We start from the raw sequence: 23,098 nt of genomic DNA, 5'->3' as shown, positions 1-23,098 counted from the left end.
AGTTCTTCCTTGGAAGTTCTTCCTTGGCTTCTTCCTCTTGTTGATTGTCTTCCCATCTGCTTGCCCCCAGCACACATATGCATAAACACACACATGCAGTGATAAGTTTTCTAAATCTATCACCAACCTGCCTCATCTTCCATATTTTCCTCTGCCGTTACTGTAGTTACTGGTGTGGCTTTGTACTAAACACTCTGCTTCTAGTCTTGCTACTCTCCAATCCACCTTACCAGTTGCTGCCAGAGAAATATTTTTAAAAGATGCATATTCATGTATTCACTTGCTTAAAATCTTGGAGTGGTCCCCATAGTCATCTTCAGGAAAATGTGTAAACTGCTTGGCTTGACATATGGAATGATTCCTTACCTGGCTCCTCCCCACTGCTCCTCCACAGGTGTGCTTCAGTTCTGCTATGCAGGCTATTTATAGTTTCTCAAATATACCCATGTTTTTACATCTCTCTGCCTTTGCCTTCCTGTTCTCTGCCAGGAATATCTCCCTGGTGAGCCCGTACTTCATTAAGAATAGGTCAAACTTTAATCCCCTCTGGGAATTCTTCCTTGGCTCTTTTCTCAAGGGGCTCCACTTTTTTTCACCCATAAATACCTCAACTGGAATATTTATCTTCCTGTGAATGTTGTACGTTTGCATTCTATGGGAGTCTTCTTCACCTCTGTGTTCTTGGTGCTTGGTTTAGAGCAGCGGCTCAACAAACTTGTATTTGAAGGAAGGAAGAAATGTGTTTGCTGATCCTTCCCATCAGCATATAACAAGCTATTATCTGCCATCTGAAAACAAAAAACAACTCTTGTGACCCCCAATCCCCTCCTTTTCTTTACGTCCTTTTCATGCAGACTCTTCTGCAAGTTATTCCTACTTGCTGCTTTCAGGTTTCCCCCTTCTCTCTAGAACTCTGTCTGCTTAAGCTTTGCCACCATTCCCTCCACAGACCCAGTATCCTTATCATGTTTGTCAGTGATCTTTACCTACTCATCATTTTTCAGTTGATTAGTAGCACCTGACATCACCTACTCATCAATTTTCAGTTGATTAGTAGCATTTGACATTGTCAATCACTCTTCTATTAGGAGCACCTTCTTCACTTGGTTGCCAGTGTATCTTATTCCCATGGCTTTCTGCCTGTGTCTCTAGAAAGTATATAGCAAGGTTCTTAAACTATTTTGCACTAAATAATTCCCAATAAACCTGTGAAATTCCTCCCAGAAAGTTGCACATATGCATGTAAACAAAATTCTGAACACAATAACAGTGCAGGGGTCCCCTCTCCCCAGAACACTCATCTGTGGTCTCCAGAGAGGAAGCAGCCAAAGAGCTAGGAGGAAAATGCCGTTGAGTGCTGTGTTTTTAAAGTCCAAGGTCTGGGTGCGCTGGCTCACGCCTGTAATCCCAGTACTTGGCAGGTGGATCACTTGGGGTCGGGAGTTCAAGACCAGCCTGGCCAACACAGAGAAACCCCCGCCTTTACTAAAAATACAAAAATTAGCCTGGCGTGGTGGTGGATGCCTGTAATCCCAGCTACTCAGGAGGCTGAGGCAGAAGAATCCCTTGAACTCAGGAGATGGAGGTTGCAGTGAGCAGAGATTGCACCTTAGCACTCCAGCCTGGGCAACTCCATCTCCAAAAAAAAAAAAAAAAGGTAATAAAATCAAGGGCAAAAAAAACTTTCGAGAAGGAAGGAGTAGTTGGTATTGTCAAGTTTCAAATGTGGGCTGAGCAAAATCCACTGGGGTTTGAAGTACAGGTAACAAGTTTGCTGTAATGTGGCAAGAGCAGTGTTAGTGAAGATGGATTGCAGGTGGTGCTGGGTCGAGGGAACCGGGATGAGGAGCAGAGCCAACGAGTGCAGGCTTTTCTTAGAAGTTTGGTCCTAATGGAGGGGAGAAAGGATTTAGTGGCTAGAGGAGATGAAGAAAAGTATGGTTTGTATGTGTTTCATCCTTTTTAAGACCTAAATCAATTTGTGTAATGGGATAAAGGGTGATAATTGATGCAATGAGGTGAGAATGGATGAACTCTGCATGGTGAAGGGAACAGAACTGATGAGGACCATCTCCTGTGTGACAAAAAGGAAGGAGGAAAGTAGCATGTAGGGGTGCTGGTAGTCCTAGAGCTGAGGGCAAAAACTGATGGACTTCCTGCTGAAAGCTCCTGTTGTATTCATCTGTAGGAAAGGGAAGGTGACAGGTGAAATACTGTCTGCGGGAAAGAAGAGAAAGCTGACTCAGAAACAGCAAGAGTAGGGGGCAGTGTTGAGACTTAGATGAGACGTACTATTCCCATACACTGTCTTTTTTGTTCTAAGGAAATTTTTACAGAATAATATTTAATAATAATCTTGTTGCATTTAATAACATATAGGAAGATAAAATCTATAGTTTTGAGAAATAAAATTTACTTCTTCATTTGCTTTTTGCAGGAAACTCACTGTCAGAGCACTCCCCTCAAAAACTGTCAAGGTGTTTCAAAAACTCAGTCACTTCTAGGAACAGAAAGGGTGACAGAAAACCAGACACCAGCCAAAAATTCCAGTACACAACCTACAGGTCAGTGTTTCCAGATTGTTCATGGTTAGTATGTAGAAACTCAGAGTGATTTTTGTGTGTTGATTTTGTATTTGGTAACTCCTGGGTTCTAATGGTTTTTTTTTGGGGAATCTTTAGGGTTTTCTATATATAAGATCATGGGATCTGTGAACAGAGATAATTTTACTTCTTCCTTTCTAATTCAGGTGTCTTTATCTTCTTGCATAATTGCTCTGGCCAGGACTTTCAATGCTGTGTTGAATAGAAGTAGTTAAAACAGGCATCTTTGTCTTGTTCCACATCTTAGAGGAAAAGCCTTTGATCCTTCACTATTGAGTGTAATGTTAACAAAGGGTTTTTCATGTATGGCCTTTGTTATGTTGTATACCTCCCCTCTATTCCTAGTTTTTGAGTAATTTTATTTACACTTTGTTTTTAAAGTGGAAAACAAATTGCGGAGTAGTATGTATGGTATGATCATAAAACAAGATGATATATAAATATTCACACCTGGGGGACAACTGGAAAAACAAGCAATAACTTGGTAATATTGCTGTCCCATTTCTCTCTCTTGGTGGGGGAAAAGTTAATGCATTTATGCCTAGCGTTCCATTATTGGAATGCTAAGCTTGTGGGAGTTACTTATATCCTTCCTGCTCAAGGTCATTGCCATGGTCTGATTTTTCACACACAAGAAATTTGCAACCTCTGGTATAAATGGGTTAAGAGAGGACAGGTGTTTAGGGAAAGGCGTTTCTGTACATTTTTAGGTTTGAATATTTGCAAACAAATATATATTTTTGCAATCAGAAGAAAAGATATTTAAGATTCTTTAGAAAATTATAGGTTCTTATATATATTAATATGGTCTTTCTTAAACATTTTTAGGTTTCACTGAATGCGAAATGACGAAATCTAGCCCTTTGAAAATAACATTGTTTTTAGAAGAGGACAGATCCTTAAAAGTAACATCAGATCCAAAGGTTGAGCAGCAAATTGGTTGGTTTTTATTCTGTATTTATTATTAACTTTGTACATACTATAGAAAATAATATATTGATAGAAGTACATATGCAAATTTGGAGTGTCTTATGATTTTATAATACTCTCTTTTTTTAAATCAGAATATACTCTAGCTTCTACCAAGATGTTGTACTGTTAACAGTTACTGCTAGCTCACAGGTACCTGTGAAAGTGTGGTTAAGACTCTCATCAATAACTTTCACAGGGATAGGAAGGGTGCTGCCCTCCCATGCTCTGTACTGGGAGAGGGGTGTTTCAGGGAAAAACTCTCTGGGACTGTGTTTTCCTCTGTTCTTGTACCACCACAATAATTATCAACATAGAAGACTTTTGTGACCAGTTCAATTCAATTCAATTCTGACAGTAGCTACCTGGAGATAGTGTCATATCCCACAGGTTGGGGACTCAGTCCCCAAGACTGCCCCTCTCCTTCAGATACCAGTTTCAAGTCCAGACCTCTCAAACTTCTAACCGACCAGCTTCAAGTTGAGTTTCTGTGACCTCCCTCTTTAGCTTTGATTAATTGCCTCACAGAACTCTGGGAAATACTTATGTTTCCTTATTATAAAGGATATGGGTGTGAGGTATAGGGAAAGCGGCATAGAGCTTCCATTGCCTTCCCTGGGGCGCCACCCTCCAGGAACCTCCACTTGTTTAGTTATCCTGAAGCTCCCTGAATCTAGTTCTCTTGGGTTTCAGTGGAAGCTTCTAGTAGTTAGCATTCCCTCCCCCAGGGTATGAGGCTGAATCCTCTCTGGGGGAGGGTCTTAAGAGCCACAATCCAAAAGATGGGAGAAGATTAGCGTCCTACATTGGGGCAGGTGAAAGGAGGCCAGGAGAGTTCTGTTTCCTGAGGCATAACACACCCAACATAATAAGGGAAGACAGTAACTAGGGATATGGCAGTTACGAGCTAGGAACCGTGGACAAAATCTAGTATATGTCATAATACAAGGGGTTTGTAGCCCCTGAAGCTTATTAGCGAACCCTGCCCTAAGTGACATAATATTTTCCTATTATTGACTGTTATGTGAAAGGGTAGCTTTCAACAATAGAAAAAGTCATTTGAGAGAACATTTGTTGAAAGTCTGAAGCCTTTGGCTATTATTCTGCATTTGAGTTCTTAATGCTCTTACTTAAACCGAAGGCATTGAATCAGTTTTGATAGACCCAGTAATCATTTCTTAGAAAGTGTTATTGAAACTGAAGATTATCTTGGTTTCATTTATTAGTAGTATTTTCTTATTTTTCTTTTTATGAGGTTCTTTTTAAAGGCATTTTTTCTATTAAGAATATGAGTATTAAATTTCTTTCTTATGCCTTTAATTCTGAAATGTCTGAGTCACAGTATCCACCTATTGAAATATTTTTCAGAAGTGATACGTGAAATTGAGATGAGTGTGGATAATGATGATGATATCAATAGTTCAAAAGTAATTAATGACATCTTCAGTGATGTCCTAGAGGAAGGTGAACTAGATGTATCAAGTGTTAGCGGAAAGCGGTGAAGAACAGGAAGATGCATTGAATATCTCCTCAATGTCTTTACTTGCACCATTGGCACAAACAGTTGGTGTGNCATATCTAAAAGTGCTGTGTTACAATATGTTTTTAAGCTAAGAGAATTATATTTACAGTGGGGGCTAACAAAGTAGAACAAGAGTAAATTTAACCCATATTCTTTGAGAAAGATCTTCTTGATTGATTTTTTTTAATCAGTTCACTTGCTTAACAAATCATGTTTCCCAGAGCTCTGATCTCAACCTGTTTTACCCAGTTTCTCTGGAACATCTCTTCCCTGTCCTCATACCTAGATCCCGATAAGCACAGAAATGCTGATGATGCTCAGCTCTGCTGTGCTGATCTCTCCTGAGCTCTAGGTATGGTTGGCTAGCAGAACCCGCTATACTTTGCTGTAGTATCTTCCTTTTGTAGTCTCTGTCTTCTCGTTTGGTTTACTCTATACCTCATCATCTAAAACAATCTGGAAGTTCTTCCTTGGAAGTTCTTCCTTGGCTTCTTCCTCTTGTTGATTGTCTTCCCATCTGCTTGCCCCCAGCACACATATGCATAAACACACACATGCAGTGATAAGTTTTCTAAATCTATCACCAACCTGCCTCATCTTCCATATTTTCCTCTGCCGTTACTGTAGTTACTGGTGTGGCTTTGTACTAAACACTCTGCTTCTAGTCTTGCTACTCTCCAATCCACCTTACCAGTTGCTGCCAGAGAAATATTTTTAAAAGATGCATATTCATGTATTCACTTGCTTAAAATCTTGGAGTGGTCCCCATAGTCATCTTCAGGAAAATGTGTAAACTGCTTGGCTTGACATATGGAATGATTCCTTACCTGGCTCCTCCCCACTGCTCCTCCACAGGTGTGCTTCAGTTCTGCTATGCAGGCTATTTATAGTTTCTCAAATATACCCATGTTTTTACATCTCTCTGCCTTTGCCTTCCTGTTCTCTGCCAGGAATATCTCCCTGGTGAGCCCGTACTTCATTAAGAATAGGTCAAACTTTAATCCCCTCTGGGAATTCTTCCTTGGCTCTTTTCTCAAGGGGCTCCACTTTTTTTCACCCATAAATACCTCAACTGGAATATTTATCTTCCTGTGAATGTTGTACGTTTGCATTCTATGGGAGTCTTCTTCACCTCTGTGTTCTTGGTGCTTGGTTTAGAGCAGCGGCTCAACAAACTTGTATTTGAAGGAAGGAAGAAATGTGTTTGCTGATCCTTCCCATCAGCATATAACAAGCTATTATCTGCCATCTGAAAACAAAAAACAACTCTTGTGACCCCCAATCCCCTCCTTTTCTTTACGTCCTTTTCATGCAGACTCTTCTGCAAGTTATTCCTACTTGCTGCTTTCAGGTTTCCCCCTTCTCTCTAGAACTCTGTCTGCTTAAGCTTTGCCACCATTCCCTCCACAGACCCAGTATCCTTATCATGTTTGTCAGTGATCTTTACCTACTCATCATTTTTCAGTTGATTAGTAGCACCTGACATCACCTACTCATCAATTTTCAGTTGATTAGTAGCATTTGACATTGTCAATCACTCTTCTATTAGGAGCACCTTCTTCACTTGGTTGCCAGTGTATCTTATTCCCATGGCTTTCTGCCTGTGTCTCTAGAAAGTATATAGCAAGGTTCTTAAACTATTTTGCACTAAATAATTCCCAATAAACCTGTGAAATTCCTCCCAGAAAGTTGCACATATGCATGTAAACAAAATTCTGAACACAATAACAGTGCAGGGGTCCCCTCTCCCCAGAACACTCATCTGTGGTCTCCAGAGAGGAAGCAGCCAAAGAGCTAGGAGGAAAATGCCGTTGAGTGCTGTGTTTTTAAAGTCCAAGGTCTGGGTGCGCTGGCTCACGCCTGTAATCCCAGTACTTGGCAGGTGGATCACTTGGGGTCGGGAGTTCAAGACCAGCCTGGCCAACACAGAGAAACCCCCGCCTTTACTAAAAATACAAAAATTAGCCTGGCGTGGTGGTGGATGCCTGTAATCCCAGCTACTCAGGAGGCTGAGGCAGAAGAATCCCTTGAACTCAGGAGATGGAGGTTGCAGTGAGCAGAGATTGCACCTTAGCACTCCAGCCTGGGCAACTCCATCTCCAAAAAAAAAAAAAAAAGGTAATAAAATCAAGGGCAAAAAAAACTTTCGAGAAGGAAGGAGTAGTTGGTATTGTCAAGTTTCAAATGTGGGCTGAGCAAAATCCACTGGGGTTTGAAGTACAGGTAACAAGTTTGCTGTAATGTGGCAAGAGCAGTGTTAGTGAAGATGGATTGCAGGTGGTGCTGGGTCGAGGGAACCGGGATGAGGAGCAGAGCCAACGAGTGCAGGCTTTTCTTAGAAGTTTGGTCCTAATGGAGGGGAGAAAGGATTTAGTGGCTAGAGGAGATGAAGAAAAGTATGGTTTGTATGTGTTTCATCCTTTTTAAGACCTAAATCAATTTGTGTAATGGGATAAAGGGTGATAATTGATGCAATGAGGTGAGAATGGATGAACTCTGCATGGTGAAGGGAACAGAACTGATGAGGACCATCTCCTGTGTGACAAAAAGGAAGGAGGAAAGTAGCATGTAGGGGTGCTGGTAGTCCTAGAGCTGAGGGCAAAAACTGATGGACTTCCTGCTGAAAGCTCCTGTTGTATTCATCTGTAGGAAAGGGAAGGTGACAGGTGAAATACTGTCTGCGGGAAAGAAGAGAAAGCTGACTCAGAAACAGCAAGAGTAGGGGGCAGTGTTGAGACTTAGATGAGACGTACTATTCCCATACACTGTCTTTTTTGTTCTAAGGAAATTTTTACAGAATAATATTTAATAATAATCTTGTTGCATTTAATAACATATAGGAAGATAAAATCTATAGTTTTGAGAAATAAAATTTACTTCTTCATTTGCTTTTTGCAGGAAACTCACTGTCAGAGCACTCCCCTCAAAAACTGTCAAGGTGTTTCAAAAACTCAGTCACTTCTAGGAACAGAAAGGGTGACAGAAAACCAGACACCAGCCAAAAATTCCAGTACACAACCTACAGGTCAGTGTTTCCAGATTGTTCATGGTTAGTATGTAGAAACTCAGAGTGATTTTTGTGTGTTGATTTTGTATTTGGTAACTCCTGGGTTCTAATGGTTTTTTTTTGGGGAATCTTTAGGGTTTTCTATATATAAGATCATGGGATCTGTGAACAGAGATAATTTTACTTCTTCCTTTCTAATTCAGGTGTCTTTATCTTCTTGCATAATTGCTCTGGCCAGGACTTTCAATGCTGTGTTGAATAGAAGTAGTTAAAACAGGCATCTTTGTCTTGTTCCACATCTTAGAGGAAAAGCCTTTGATCCTTCACTATTGAGTGTAATGTTAACAAAGGGTTTTTCATGTATGGCCTTTGTTATGTTGTATACCTCCCCTCTATTCCTAGTTTTTGAGTAATTTTATTTACACTTTGTTTTTAAAGTGGAAAACAAATTGCGGAGTAGTATGTATGGTATGATCATAAAACAAGATGATATATAAATATTCACACCTGGGGGACAACTGGAAAAACAAGCAATAACTTGGTAATATTGCTGTCCCATTTCTCTCTCTTGGTGGGGGAAAAGTTAATGCATTTATGCCTAGCGTTCCATTATTGGAATGCTAAGCTTGTGGGAGTTACTTATATCCTTCCTGCTCAAGGTCATTGCCATGGTCTGATTTTTCACACACAAGAAATTTGCAACCTCTGGTATAAATGGGTTAAGAGAGGACAGGTGTTTAGGGAAAGGCGTTTCTGTACATTTTTAGGTTTGAATATTTGCAAACAAATATATATTTTTGCAATCAGAAGAAAAGATATTTAAGATTCTTTAGAAAATTATAGGTTCTTATATATATTAATATGGTCTTTCTTAAACATTTTTAGGTTTCACTGAATGCGAAATGACGAAATCTAGCCCTTTGAAAATAACATTGTTTTTAGAAGAGGACAGATCCTTAAAAGTAACATCAGATCCAAAGGTTGAGCAGCAAATTGGTTGGTTTTTATTCTGTATTTATTATTAACTTTGTACATACTATAGAAAATAATATATTGATAGAAGTACATATGCAAATTTGGAGTGTCTTATGATTTTATAATACTCTCTTTTTTTAAATCAGAATATACTCTAGCTTCTACCAAGATGTTGTACTGTTAACAGTTACTGCTAGCTCACAGGTACCTGTGAAAGTGTGGTTAAGACTCTCATCAATAACTTTCACAGGGATAGGAAGGGTGCTGCCCTCCCATGCTCTGTACTGGGAGAGGGGTGTTTCAGGGAAAAACTCTCTGGGACTGTGTTTTCCTCTGTTCTTGTACCACCACAATAATTATCAACATAGAAGACTTTTGTGACCAGTTCAATTCAATTCAATTCTGACAGTAGCTACCTGGAGATAGTGTCATATCCCACAGGTTGGGGACTCAGTCCCCAAGACTGCCCCTCTCCTTCAGATACCAGTTTCAAGTCCAGACCTCTCAAACTTCTAACCGACCAGCTTCAAGTTGAGTTTCTGTGACCTCCCTCTTTAGCTTTGATTAATTGCCTCACAGAACTCTGGGAAATACTTATGTTTCCTTATTATAAAGGATATGGGTGTGAGGTATAGGGAAAGCGGCATAGAGCTTCCATTGCCTTCCCTGGGGCGCCACCCTCCAGGAACCTCCACTTGTTTAGTTATCCTGAAGCTCCCTGAATCTAGTTCTCTTGGGTTTCAGTGGAAGCTTCTAGTAGTTAGCATTCCCTCCCCCAGGGTATGAGGCTGAATCCTCTCTGGGGGAGGGTCTTAAGAGCCACAATCCAAAAGATGGGAGAAGATTAGCGTCCTACATTGGGGCAGGTGAAAGGAGGCCAGGAGAGTTCTGTTTCCTGAGGCATAACACACCCAACATAATAAGGGAAGACAGTAACTAGGGATATGGCAGTTACGAGCTAGGAACCGTGGACAAAATCTAGTATATGTCATAATACAAGGGGTTTGTAGCCCCTGAAGCTTATTAGCGAACCCTGCCCTAAGTGACATAATATTTTCCTATTATTGACTGTTATGTGAAAGGGTAGCTTTCAACAATAGAAAAAGTCATTTGAGAGAACATTTGTTGAAAGTCTGAAGCCTTTGGCTATTATTCTGCATTTGAGTTCTTAATGCTCTTACTTAAACCGAAGGCATTGAATCAGTTTTGATAGACCCAGTAATCATTTCTTAGAAAGTGTTATTGAAACTGAAGATTATCTTGGTTTCATTTATTAGTAGTATTTTCTTATTTTTCTTTTTATGAGGTTCTTTTTAAAGGCATTTTTTCTATTAAGAATATGAGTATTAAATTTCTTTCTTATGCCTTTAATTCTGAAATGTCTGAGTCACAGTATCCACCTATTGAAATATTTTTCAGAAGTGATACGTGAAATTGAGATGAGTGTGGATAATGATGATGATATCAATAGTTCAAAAGTAATTAATGACATCTTCAGTGATGTCCTAGAGGAAGGTGAACTAGATGTGGAGAAGAGCCAGGAGGAGATGGATCAAGTGTTAGCGGAAAGCGGTGAAGAACAGGAAGATGCATTGAATATCTCCTCAATGTCTTTACTTGCACCATTGGCACAAACAGTTGGTGTGGTAAGTCCAGAGGTAAGAAAAGGCTAACTAAACAGGCCCAGGACAGAAGTAAACTAAGTAGTATTCATATCTCCCTTTCTCTCATTGACAGATGGGCATTTGGCACTCTGTAGCCGGGGGATTTTGTAAACCTGTTGTCAACTCTCTTCAAAGAAAGCTTAAGTGGTTTCCTTTTGACCTTAGATAAAATCCCAAATAGTAACATGGCTTAAGAGGCTGGACATTTGGGCTCAGCCTTTGGCGCTGCCATTTACTGACTGTTTATTGGTCAGGTTATTTAACCTCTCTGTGCCACCATTTCCTCTTCTGTTAAATGAGGTTAATAATACCTGCATCTTAGAGTTGATGTGAACATTGTTGTATGAGTATATCGGTATTTAGCTCCAAACACAGATCACTAACATTTATTTACAACTAACTACTGTTATTAGCTTTCATCTCAATCGAATAACTGCAGCTCTGGGGATTTATTCAACTAGAAATTTTTTTTAAAGTATAACTTTCAGCTGTCTTTGTAGTTTTATTTATTCTTTTATGTGTTAGGAACTTAGTTTGCTTTGTTTTTTGAATCAATCAACTTATTGGATTTTTTCTTCATAATAGTGGAAAATTCATTTATTTTCACAGAATAAAATGAATTATCATTTAGGATCAATGTTAGCTATCCATAAAATCTACTCATATCTGATGTGTTTTCCCACAGAGTTTAATGTCCTCACCTAGATTGGAATTGAAAGAAACCAGCAGAAGTGATGAAAGTCCAAAACCAGGAAAATTCCAAAGAACTCGTGTCCCTCGAGCTGAATCTGGGGATAGCCTTAGTTCTGAAGATCGCGATCTTCTTTACAGGTAAGAACATTTCTGGAAGGCATACACTCACTGTCATGGTTTAGGTTGATATAAGTTGTGTTATAATTTGTAATTACAATGGTATTAATAACTCATCTGTATAAAAGTTTAGAATAACTTTTGTTAGCATCCCTTTCACCAAATGGGAATTCCATTCTGTTGCGAAATGTTCTGCTGATATGTTCAATATCAGTGTCAAATTCTGCTGATATGTTCAATAAAGGATAGTGCTCAGTGTGTTGCTGGATTTCTAATAGAGTATAACTTATCTCCTGAAGCATCGATGCGTATAGATCTCAAAGATTCAAAGAAACAGAACGTCCGTCAATAAAGCAGGTGATTGTTCGGAAGGAAGATGTTACTTCAAAAGTGGCTGAAAAAAATAATGCTTTTCCTTGTCAAGTTAATATCAAACAGAAAATGCAGGTATGCACTTCTATGTAAAGGAGATTTGGAATGTTTTCTTACTCTAGATTGTGAGCTCTGTGAGGACAAAGGCCCAGCCTTACTCATCTCTGACCCCTGAGTGGCCAGAATAGTGTCTGATGCATACAAGCTCAGTAAATCATATTTGAATTCAGTTTGTTTTCAGAAATGTACTCTTTTTGAAAAGTTGGAGACTTGTTTGATATCGCTGAAATACTTATTTTTTAGACAGTTTTTTCATAAATATCCTTAGAGTATAACTATTAATTGGATAATGATGTAGTGTGAAATTTGTTATGCTCTTCAAGGTTCTTTCGTGCTAAGGAAGCTATTTTTTTTTTTTTTTCGAGACAGCATTTTGCTCTTTGTTGCCCAGGCTGGATTGTAATGGCACAATCTAGGCTCACTGCAACCTCTGCCTCCCAGGTTCAAGTGTTTCTCCTGCCTCAGCCTCCCAAGTAGCTGGGTTTCCAGGCGCCTCCTCCATTCCCTGCTAATTTTTTTTTTTTTTTTTTTTTTTTGAGACGGAGTTTCGCTCTTGTTACCCAGGCTGGAGTGCAATGGCGCGATCTCGGCTCACCGCAACCTCCGCCTCCTGGGTTCAAGCAATTCTCCTGCCTCAGCCTCCCGAGTAGCTGGGACTACAGGCGTGCGCCACCATGCCTAGCTATTTTTTGTATTTTTAGTAGAGACGGGGTTTCACCATGTTGACCAGGATGGTCTCGATCTCTTGACCTCGTGATCCACCCGCCTCGGCCTCCCAAAGTGCTGGGATTACAAGTGTGAGCCACCGCGCCCGGCGAGACAGGCTAGTCTTAAACCCCTGACCTCAGGTGATCCACCCACCTCGGCCTCCCAAGGGATTATAGGCGTGAGCCACCATACCCAGCTTTTAAAAAAATTTTAATTATAAAAAAAAAAAAATAGAGATGGAGTCTTTTTATTTTTTCCAGGCTGATCTCGAACTCCTGGGCTCAATTGATTCTCTTGCCCAGGCCTGCCAAAGTGCTGGGATTACAGGTGTGAGCCACCATGCCTGACCTAAGGAAGCATATTTAAAAAACAGTGTAATTGTAATTTAAATAAAATGAATCAGATACTTTCTAAATTTCTACTTTGTTGGACATAACCCCAATTTTAACTTTAATAAGTATGAATTGGAAGTTTTTTTCATAAGGCATAATATTTATAGCTTAATTATTATAACATGTTAAATGTTTTTAGTGCATAGTCTAGAAACTTAAGCAGTGAACCTAACATTTTGACTTTACCATCTGGAAATTCTTGAAACTATCCAATTAAGTTAGTTAGAATTAAAGTTTAAACTGAAAATGATGATTTAAAATGTATATATTTTTCCTCCTCTCATTGGTTTTACTAGGAACTAAATAACGAAATAAATATGCAACAGACAGTGATCTATCAAGCTAGCCAGGCTCTTAACTGCTGTGTTGATGAAGAGCATGGAAAAGGGTCCCTAGAAGAAGCTGAAGCAGAAAGACTTCTTCTAATTGCAAGTAGGTGTGATGTACCTGAAAATGTTCCGACAAATTTCTAACCAGGGAAAACTCATTTTGATATCTAGAAACCTTTAAGTTTAGAGAAAGGGCTTTTCCTAATTATCTGTTCCAGCTCATCTATTTTTTGTTCTTGTTTTTATAAGGTTGTAAGAACTCTATGTATAACAAATTGTAGTTTGCATGAACGGTAAAAGCAACTGAAATGCATTTGAAGAAATGCAGTTGTGCCGATTGAATGGATGAATGAATGAATCTATATATGTATATATACACATGTACATATATATTCTCACTCTCTTCCCCTTCCCTTATCAATAAATAGCTAAAACAACTTCTGTGAATTTTACTGTGTATGTGTGGTGATGATGGGGCATATTGGGGTGGACAGATAATGCCAGACAAGAAAACCAGCTGAAAGTTATGTATTAAATTATAAGGACTTAGTAAATAAATGAGCAATCAAGGTTTTCCCCAACCACCTACCATCTGTTTTATAAACTTAGTGTTACTGATTTCATCTTTGCTGTTCCATACAATTTCCACATCAGTACGCTTTGGTGAATTTGCTCTCATTTAGAAACATTAACAATTTTAATATTTGGAATATTTCATATTTTACATAGCTGAAAAGAGAACACTTTTGATTGATGAATTGAATAAATTGAAGAATGAAGGACCTCAGAGGAAGAATAAGGCTAGTCCAGTATCCCAAAGTGAATTTATCCCATCAAAAGGATCGGTTACTTTGTCAGAAATCCGCTTGCCTCTAAAAGCAGATTTTGTCTGCAGTACGGTTCAGAAACCAGGTATGGTGGTGATTTTTCTAGGTTGTGTGTTAAATTATGAACCTCACCTAGATTGGATTATACAGGATAGAAACAAGTAAATCATGAATAACAATGCAAAGTTTGTATCTTTGGCCTTTAGATCCTTTTATCAAGATTTAATAAAAAATAAGGGAAAACTTCAGATATTTATAGGGATACCAATCTATGCAATAATGGACATTGCTCTTACTGAAAGTTTGAATACAAAGTTTTATTAAATGTTGAATACGGTTTTAAAAATTTTTATAAAATAACTTTTATTTGTGTGGAACATGCTTTTTGAGGGAAAGGAGGGCTAGACATAGGTGAGAAGTAAATTTCAGGCATAGGGAACGTAAATGGAGATTGTGAAAAGTTTGAGCATTTTTGTAGGAATAGGGTAACTTAGGTTCTAATTCTTGCTGTCATCTGATTTTGATGGGGTGTGGCCAGAAATCTATTTGTGATTTAGGATGCATCTTGAGGTACGTGGTTATTAATAACAAATAGTGAAGAAATAGTTTATGTTTTTATTATAATTTATCTGAGTAACTTTTATAGAAATATAGTTTTTAATCTCAGTTTTGAAATCGCAAACCATAATTTATCCTTTTGAGGTGTACATTATTGGTTAAGAATTAAGGGTCATTAGGTAAAATTCAAAGTCAGCAGAAATTGAGGAAGGTGGAGTGAAATTATTCCAATTTACATAATAGGGAGAGACCTTGATGAGCCTTATTTCAGGATTATACTGCCTGCTTAAGTCTTATTTAACTTTTTGTATCTGGAAAGTTGATTTTAGTAATTTTTAAAATAAATTATATATAAATCAGTTCAGTATTCCTTTATTTCTTTGGTATTCCAGAATGTTGATTAGATAAATCTGATTTTGCTTGTGCTTACTATGCAATGTGATTACTTCTTGCAGATGCAGCAAATTACTATTACTTAATTATACTAAAAGCAGGAGCTGAAAATATGGTAGCCACGCCATTAGCAAGCACTTCAAACTCTCTTAACGGTGATGCTCTGACATTCACTACTACATTTACTCTGTAAGTAAATCAGGCTTTTGATGATTTGAATACATTTTTCTTTTTATAGAGTTGATACAGCCTAAGCATTCAGATGGTATTTATAATCTTTGAAATGCATTATGCACATTCTTTTTATATTGACAACCCATTTTTCAATGTGTTGCTTTAACTCATATGTTTCTGTCTTTTGTTGAGTATCACCTTTTTTCTATGTGACTATAGATTTTACATATTTTGAAATGATATGTATATTAAACCTGGACCATAGATTTTTAACATATGCCTTAAATCTCATAAGGTACTTAACATTCAGTCTTAATGAAAAGACATTTACGTTTAGCGAAACATTTATTTTTAAATAAGAGTCAAAGTGCAGTTTGGAAAATAATTAGTGCTTTTATAATTGAAGATTGTGAGTTGTAAAATACTGAGGAAAATACTTTGGATTTGTATTATAGGAAAAAAATAGACTTCTTAACAATTTTTATTGTCTATAGTTAAAGACATAGTGGATTCCTTTACTCTCAGAGTCTTGGAAGAGTATTTGTAGCATCATTTTTAATTATATGATTGTGATTTTTCTATCAAGGTCTTATTTAATGCTTTATTTTTCCAGGCAAGATGTATCCAATGACTTTGAAATAAATATTGAAGTTTACAGCTTGGTAAGCTGATAAAGCCTTCTAAAATAATCAGCAGTATATTTTTTCTGAACCATATCAGATTGTAAATTAATTATGCTTTGGGTTTGTGTGTAGGTGCAAAAGAAAGATCCCGCAGGTCTTGATAAGAAGAAAAAAACATCCAAGTCTAAGGTGAGAATTAAACCCAGTAAAAATATTTTTGACAGAAGTAATAGATGTCATCATACCAGTTTTATGTACAACTTTTAATATTTATGATGTTTTTGGATCAGTTTCACGTTCTAATTTGTAGTTACTATGTTACTTACGTATGAATACTGAAAGTCAACTGTGAGTGATCATGATTCTCAGTATAAGTTCCTGATACACTCAGGATGGATAATTCTATTTTCTCTACATTTACTTGACATCTAACTTTTATGACTGCTTAAAACTTTTCTCAAGACTTTTACCTGAGCTCTCTTCTCCGTAACTTCCTTAAACCAGTACTTAAGAATTATACGGTCATTTTGCAGTCATAAGCTTGCTTTCCAGCCTTCCCAGTCTTTGTTCTTTTCTTCTTTCCTTAAGCCATCATTTAAAAAAATTTTTTTTTTTTTCAGCTCTAACAAAAAAGGACTAACACTATAAGAAAGCCTTAATCAGGGACTCAAGTGTAATGTATTCATATTTAAGAATTAATTATTTTCTATGTGGGAATTTCTCAAGGTTGGATAGTTTTACATTCTGAGTCATAATGTTTAATAAGAACATATATAGTAAGCTGTCTTTTCTTTTAGGCTATTACCCCAAAGCGACTCCTCACATCTATAACCGCAGTAAGTAGAATTTTTAAGAAATTGACCTTTCTTGAGAAATCTTCATCTTACATGTACAGTTTTAAATTGGTTAACCATTTCTAAACTTTTAGCACTATGGAAAATTTTAACATATACTAATGAGGGGGAAAATCACTGTAATTTATATAGGAAAAGTATTTTCTGAAATGTAGTCCTTATTGTGTTAAAAGAGATTTGTGATTCATATTTAAATCTTTGTATCAAATAAGGGAAATAACTTGTGTCTCTTTTTTCAAGAAAAGCAACATTCATTCTTCAGGTGAGTGTACCTTGAACTATTTGAAACTTTAGAATAAGGTAAGGAACTAAGCACTTGCATATTTACATATATATAGGCCATCTTGGTTTATGAGTATGTACCTTGGTCTCCCTTGGAGTAACATTTTCTATGTGGATTTTTTTAGTAACAAGATTACTGGCCAGAATAGCGTGCAGTTTGCTTGAACCTTTGTTAGGTTCCACCATAGAGGTACCAGTCATCACGTCATTCAGCTCTAGCAGTAGATAGCATCACTCTTTCAACTTTTGTTGTTCTATAGATTTGTTTTGTGCTATCCATACTGTAGAGTTTTACTTCTTTTAGCTTCACTGATCATCACTGGCATTGTCTCATGTCAGAAATGCATCTTTCTAGTTCACTGGGAACTGGAATGCCTCTAAGCCATGAAAGGCCTTCTTTAGAATGACTTTAGGCCTACATTTTTCCAAAGGGAATTAGGATGGAGCTGGTTTCCCTCACTTCCTTTGGGCTGTTGGTCTCTTTCTTCTCTGTGGCACAAGAGAGTTACTAAGAAGACCTGTGCAGAGATAGTTTCTGCTGCTGATTTTGTCACCGTGCATTTTAACTAGCACTGAAGTCTTTTCCATGTTTTTTTATTGGGAAGTTGCTTTTTATGCATACATTTTTAGGTCTATATCTTTAAAAATACATCCATCCCAATTATTAAGGAGTGCTTGTACCTCACTTAAATTAATAGTTTTCTTTCTTTAGGAAATAAGCTGATTTTTTCCCCCATATTTAAAGATGAAGAAAAATGAGGCAGTCTTTTTCCTCTGTGGCAGCTTAATTTTCTCCTACTGCCGGTGGGGGGAGGAATTGTTACCTGTAGTTGCAAAAATCTCTCTGAACTAAACTTAATCTCTTTGTTCTTCACAGTCATGGCCAGTCCAGGAGGTCTCAATGTGGTGCGAACCAGCAACTTCACCCTTGCTGGATCTTACACATTGTCATTGGCTTCAGTAGGAAATACTAAGTTTGCTCTGGACAAGGTAATCCAACTTTATTTGTAAGGGCGTAGTGTTATTTGTTTTTAATCTTAGAAAAATTAACTCAGTTGAAATGCCACAATGCTTTTAGGTATTTGGAATCTTTGAAAACACATGTTCTTAGAATTGCACATTTTTGCTAAGTATGAGTGTTTTGCTGATTTTTTTTTTTTGTATTGGAAGTATTTCTCCCTTTTTATAGTTAGAACTTCAGTGAATGCTGGTTTATTCTAAGTTTCACTTCTGACTAAAGAAGAATTACTTCTTGCATTTAGATGTTAAGTTTATAATTTTAAAACATAATATCTTGCCTATTTGTATTTCTGTGTTTTTTTTGAGACAGAGTCTCAACTCTGTCACACAGGTTGGAGTGCAGTGGCCAGATCATGGCTCACTGCAGCCTCAACCTCGCGGGCTCCCACCTTAGCCTTCCGAGTAGCTGGGACAACAGGTGAGGGATACCATACCCAGCTACATTTTTCTGTTTTTTTGTAGAGATGGGGTTTTGCCATGTTGGCTCAGCTGGTCTCGAACTCCTGGGCTCTGGCCATCTGTCCACATTGGCCTCCCAAAATGCTGTGATTATAGATGCGTGCCACCTTGCCTGGCCAGCCTCTTTGAACCTATGTTTCGAAATGAGCAATATTTTATGAATTTAGTTTTGACAAGATAGTGAAAGGTAGATTAATCTCCTAGAAAACTACTTACAAATCTAAGGGATTTCCTTCTCATGCTTCCCTTTCAAATTAGAAGCATCAAAAATCAGATCTGTGTTAACATCACTATTGAGTGCTTTTTCACTGTAATGTAAAATAACTTTTAAATAGCTAACAAGACCATTTTAATGAGTGAGAGAACTAGAGGCAAATTTTATTTCTTGAGTTGACTTCTACATAATACAGTGAAAATTTATATCGTATGAGATTTCTGTAGTCAGAATACAGAGATGAAGTATAAAAATTAGGAGGCCTGGTTTCTAGTATTTGCCCTTAGCGATTTACTTTTTTTTTTTTTTTTTTGAGAGGAGCCTCTCTCTATTGCCCAGGCTGGAGGGCAGTGGTGCAATCTTGGCTCACGGCAACCTCTGCCTCCCGGGTTCAAGTGAATCCCCTGCTTCAGCCTCCCTGGGAGCTGGGATTACAGGCATGTGCCACCATGCCCAGTTAATTTTTTGTATTTTAGTAGAGTTGGAGTTTCACCATGTTGGCCAGGATGGTCTTGATCTCCTGACCTACTAATCCGTCCGCCTCAGCATCCCAAAGTGCTAGGATTACAGGCGTGAGCCACCATGCCTGGCCGATTTACTCTTTAACATAGAGCAAAGTCACCTCGTTTCTCTAGGGTCTTGTTATCCTGTACAGAATATGAGGTTAGCCTGAAACAATATAAAATTCTAGGAAATGCTTTCTTTGAGTTGATGGACAAAAAGCAGACTATATTTGAAGTTTTGATTATGTTAATGCATAAATGTATTTTAACAAGTTAATTTAAAATTTTTTTGTAACTTTTTATTTAGTGATTCAGCTAGTTTAACCAGTTGAGTGATCCTGGGTCTTTTTTTCTCTGTCTTTTATTTTGTCTGTTTTAGATAAATTATGATGTAAGAGAGCGAGAGCTACTGGGCTATTTGTTCCAGGAAAAGGTTGCGTTATTTTCTTTGCTTGAAACTAATGAGCTTAAAAATCAATCCTTAATTTTTGATCTACATGTATTTGTTTTACTAATTACTCTATCTTTTTTGTTTACTTTGAATAATTAAGGACATTATGTACATTATTCTTTATGAGACTCTTATAGATGGGCGTCTTTGTCTCCACTCTCATAATACTTGAAAGCCTTCTTCGAAAGATTTCTGTTTTTTGAATGCATGTTTGGTGTTTGGGTCTTTTCTTCTGTCTTATAGTTCATTAAAATCCTATATTCACTTCAATATTGATTTTTCTAGGTATAATTAGAATATGAAATTAGTAACTATATTTAAAACTAAAAATTATTCAATATTTTTGGCCTCCTGTGTACTGGAAGAGCTATTGGTGGTGTTTTAAATAAAAGCAGATTTTTTTTTTTTTGAGACAGAGTCTTGCTCTTTCACCCAGACTAGAGTGCAGTGGCATGATCTCGGCTCACTGCAACCTCCGCCTGCCAGGTTCAAGTGATTCTCCTGCCTCAGCCTCCCAAGTAGCTGGGATTACAGGTACCCACCACCACACCTGGCTAATTTTTGTATTTTTAGTAGTGGTGCTGTCTCACCATGTTGGCCAGGCTGGTCACGAACTCCTGACCTCAGGTGATCAGCCCATCCTGGCCTCCCAAAGTGCTGGGATTACAGGTATGAACCACTGTGCCTGGCCAAAAGTAGAAAATTTTTATGGTCTTAATTGGCTAATGGGTATATTGCTATCTAGATGACTCTTTGCTTATTAATTTTGAAGTTATAATACACTGAACACTAAAATTATACTGAATATAATATATTTTGGAAGACTTTTTAAAGATTTTTTTCTTTGAGATGGAGTCTCACTCTGTCACTCAGGCTGGAGTGCAGTGGCATGATCTTGGTTCACTGCAGCCTTTGTCTCCCAGGTTCAAGCAATTCTCATGCCTCAGCTTCCTGAGTAGCTGGGATTACAGGTGCATGCCCAGATAATTTTTGTATTTTTAATAGAGATGGGGTTTCACCATGTTACCCAGGCTCGTCTTGAACTCCCAACCTCAGGTGATCCGCCTACCTTGGTCACCCAGAGTACTAGGATTGCAGGAGTGAGCCACTGTGCCCAGCTAAATAATTCTAATATTCTTATAAAGGTCAGTTACAAACTTTCTCTGGGTTAAAGAGATGCTACTTAACAAAATGCTGGATGGTATTCTTTATTTTATTTTAAATTCTTAAAATAGGATTTGCAAATTAGATAACCATAAGAATTGGGATTTTATGAACTGTATTTTTTACTCAGTATTGTCACATAGCCAATTTCTACATATGTAAGAGAGTTCATTAATCTCTAAAATGAAAGAGATTTCAATGATATATCTTAAATATAGACTGTTCTTTTGAAAACTTTTTTGGCTGCCATTTTAAATCAAAATGTCACATTTACAAATTAAAATTATATTTCCATTCACTTAACTCCTTTGAATTTATAACTTAAATAGCCAACCACATGATTGAGTGCAAAATCAAACCACTCAATTTAATTTGTTGTGTCTTTTACTCATAAGACTCTTTCTCAGTCAGCTACAGTACAATTTAGAAGGAAAATCTAGAACAAATTTTGTGCTTTTCTGAGTGAGGAGGGGAAGCAAATATTTGTTCCAATTGCTTGGGTTTGATGTAGGAGAATATTTAAAATAGGTTTAAATGGTATTGGAGTTGGTGGGAAAAATTTAAGACCTTCTATACTCATGTAATAATCCTATTTGATTGTCACTGAAAGAATAGACATGTCTTTCCCGTCTTATCAGATACTGTCAGTACAAGGGAGTCTTGGTTTCTTTTACTGGTGCCTTGACCAGTAATACAACAATCGCAGGGCTTATCCCTGAGGTCCTTTCAGAATGGAATTTCTGTTGAAGTTAATCCAGTTGGTTTGCTCTACAGATTTAGGACACCACTGTCAGTGGATTGCCATCTTATTTGAGGCTATTCAGATCTCAATTAAAGCCTGGCATCCTGGAATTTAAATATACAAATCTTAATGAGTCAGACTTTCAAACCCTTTCTTTGAATAGGGAATCCAAAACCATGATGGTTTTATTATACTATTATAGATAAAGGGAGAAGAATGTCCCGAAGTTCCTCTTCTGACTTCAAGCAACCTCATAGGTATTTATACCTTTTAGGACATACAAATGTCAGTTTAAATATTATTAGGGCAAACAGTTTTGAAGTAAAACAGCCAATTAGGATTGTAGAGTTTTGGGATGGAAGAAAATGGTTAGGCATTCTGGTATGCCCTAAACTGTCCAGTTTATGCCTGTTGGCCCTGTGTAATTATTAATGGTGCGCCTTTCACCCTCAAAAATATCCCAGCATATAACACATTACACAGTCTCCCTGGTTATAGGTTATATTTTATAGCTCTTAACATAATCTTTGAAGCGTAGATATCTTAAAAGACTCCTTTGTTAAACAAAATAGTATCATACATTTTCACACAAGTCTCCCTCCACACTCAACTAGGGGGAGAGGTAGTAAACTTGACCTTTTTGTGAATATTTTCAATTCACTTCTTTATCAGGACAGCTTCTAACCAAAAATATTGTCTACTTTTCCTCAGCCATAGAGTAAGAGGGCACATTTTCTTCTCATCGTTCTGATTTTTGTTATCAGTAGCATTCTCTATGCTAAACAATGGAATTCTGTTAAATAGCATTGAGAGGAAAGAGCCTAAGGAACTTAAAACTCATTGTAAGGAAATGCAAAAAGGGAATTTTTACAAAATAGAAAGATGAGGCATATGATGTTTTGATTCTACATTGTGGATCAGTTTCAAATTCAGGCAGTTGGAGGTTCATCTCATGAAATTAGTCTATTGAAATTTTATACTTTTTGTCTTAGAATTCCCTCCTTTAAGTAATCTTTACTAGGTTAGAGGATCAAATTGCTAGAAACTAATTATAGTGGAAACTCAAATTTAGACTTAAGTAAGATTAATCCAGTTGGGATGCCATTCTTTTTCCCTGGGCAATAGAATGACAGACAATTCCATCTTCCTTTCTATCTTGACTCAGAAGTCAATATTATTTTAGATATATATAATACATATATATATGTTGCCATTTTATTCTTGATTTCAGGGACAAATCATTGATGGAACCAATCCAGGCCTTCTTTTGTAACCAAAAGATTAGCAGCTGGCGTTTACCTTTCCCTTCGAGGCTTGGGCATTAGCAGCTTTATAGATAAGGGAAGTTCTGATCTTAAACCCATTTGCATTTGCGCAAAACAGCAGAGTTAGCCTATCCCTTCTGCCTTAAATTCTGGTACTC

At 37.5% G+C, this 23,098-nt stretch overlaps 1 protein-coding gene across 4 annotated transcripts in view; it reads left to right on the top strand.

Moving 5' to 3' along the window:
- ANLN (anillin actin binding protein) overlaps positions 1–23,098 on the top strand; it is a 65,833-nt gene that overhangs the window by 24,848 nt on the left and 17,887 nt on the right. Inside the window, exons 8-22 of one of the 4 annotated variants that reach the window (XM_017502199.1) lie at positions 2,438–2,564; positions 3,432–3,542; positions 4,941–5,036; positions 10,592–10,722; positions 11,426–11,571; positions 11,850–11,997; positions 13,379–13,514; positions 14,141–14,323; positions 15,252–15,378; positions 15,977–16,025; positions 16,119–16,175; positions 16,784–16,822; positions 17,081–17,102; positions 18,000–18,112; positions 19,698–19,751. In XM_017502199.1, coding sequence (XP_017357688.1) covers positions 2,438–2,564; positions 3,432–3,542; positions 4,941–5,036; positions 10,592–10,722; positions 11,426–11,571; positions 11,850–11,997; positions 13,379–13,514; positions 14,141–14,323; positions 15,252–15,378; positions 15,977–16,025; positions 16,119–16,175; positions 16,784–16,822; positions 17,081–17,102; positions 18,000–18,112; positions 19,698–19,751 — 1,539 coding nt within the window. Of the gene's footprint in view, positions 1–2,437; positions 2,565–3,431; positions 3,543–4,940; positions 5,037–10,495; positions 10,723–11,425; positions 11,572–11,849; positions 11,998–13,378; positions 13,515–14,140; positions 14,324–15,251; positions 15,379–15,976; positions 16,026–16,118; positions 16,176–16,783; positions 16,823–17,080; positions 17,103–17,999; positions 18,113–19,697; positions 19,752–23,098 lie in introns of all 4 variants that reach the window. The other 3 variants (XM_017502201.1, XM_017502200.1, XM_017502202.1) reach the window with 3 other exon arrangements.

The sequence above is a fragment of the Cebus imitator genome, unplaced genomic scaffold (genome assembly GCF_001604975.1).
Source record: "Cebus imitator isolate Cc_AM_T3 unplaced genomic scaffold, Cebus_imitator-1.0 Scaffold294, whole genome shotgun sequence".
NCBI classification, from domain to species: domain Eukaryota; kingdom Metazoa; phylum Chordata; class Mammalia; order Primates; family Cebidae; genus Cebus; species Cebus imitator.
The sequence above is the reverse complement of the archived record's forward strand: the minus strand, read 5'-3'. Positions and strand labels throughout refer to the sequence as shown.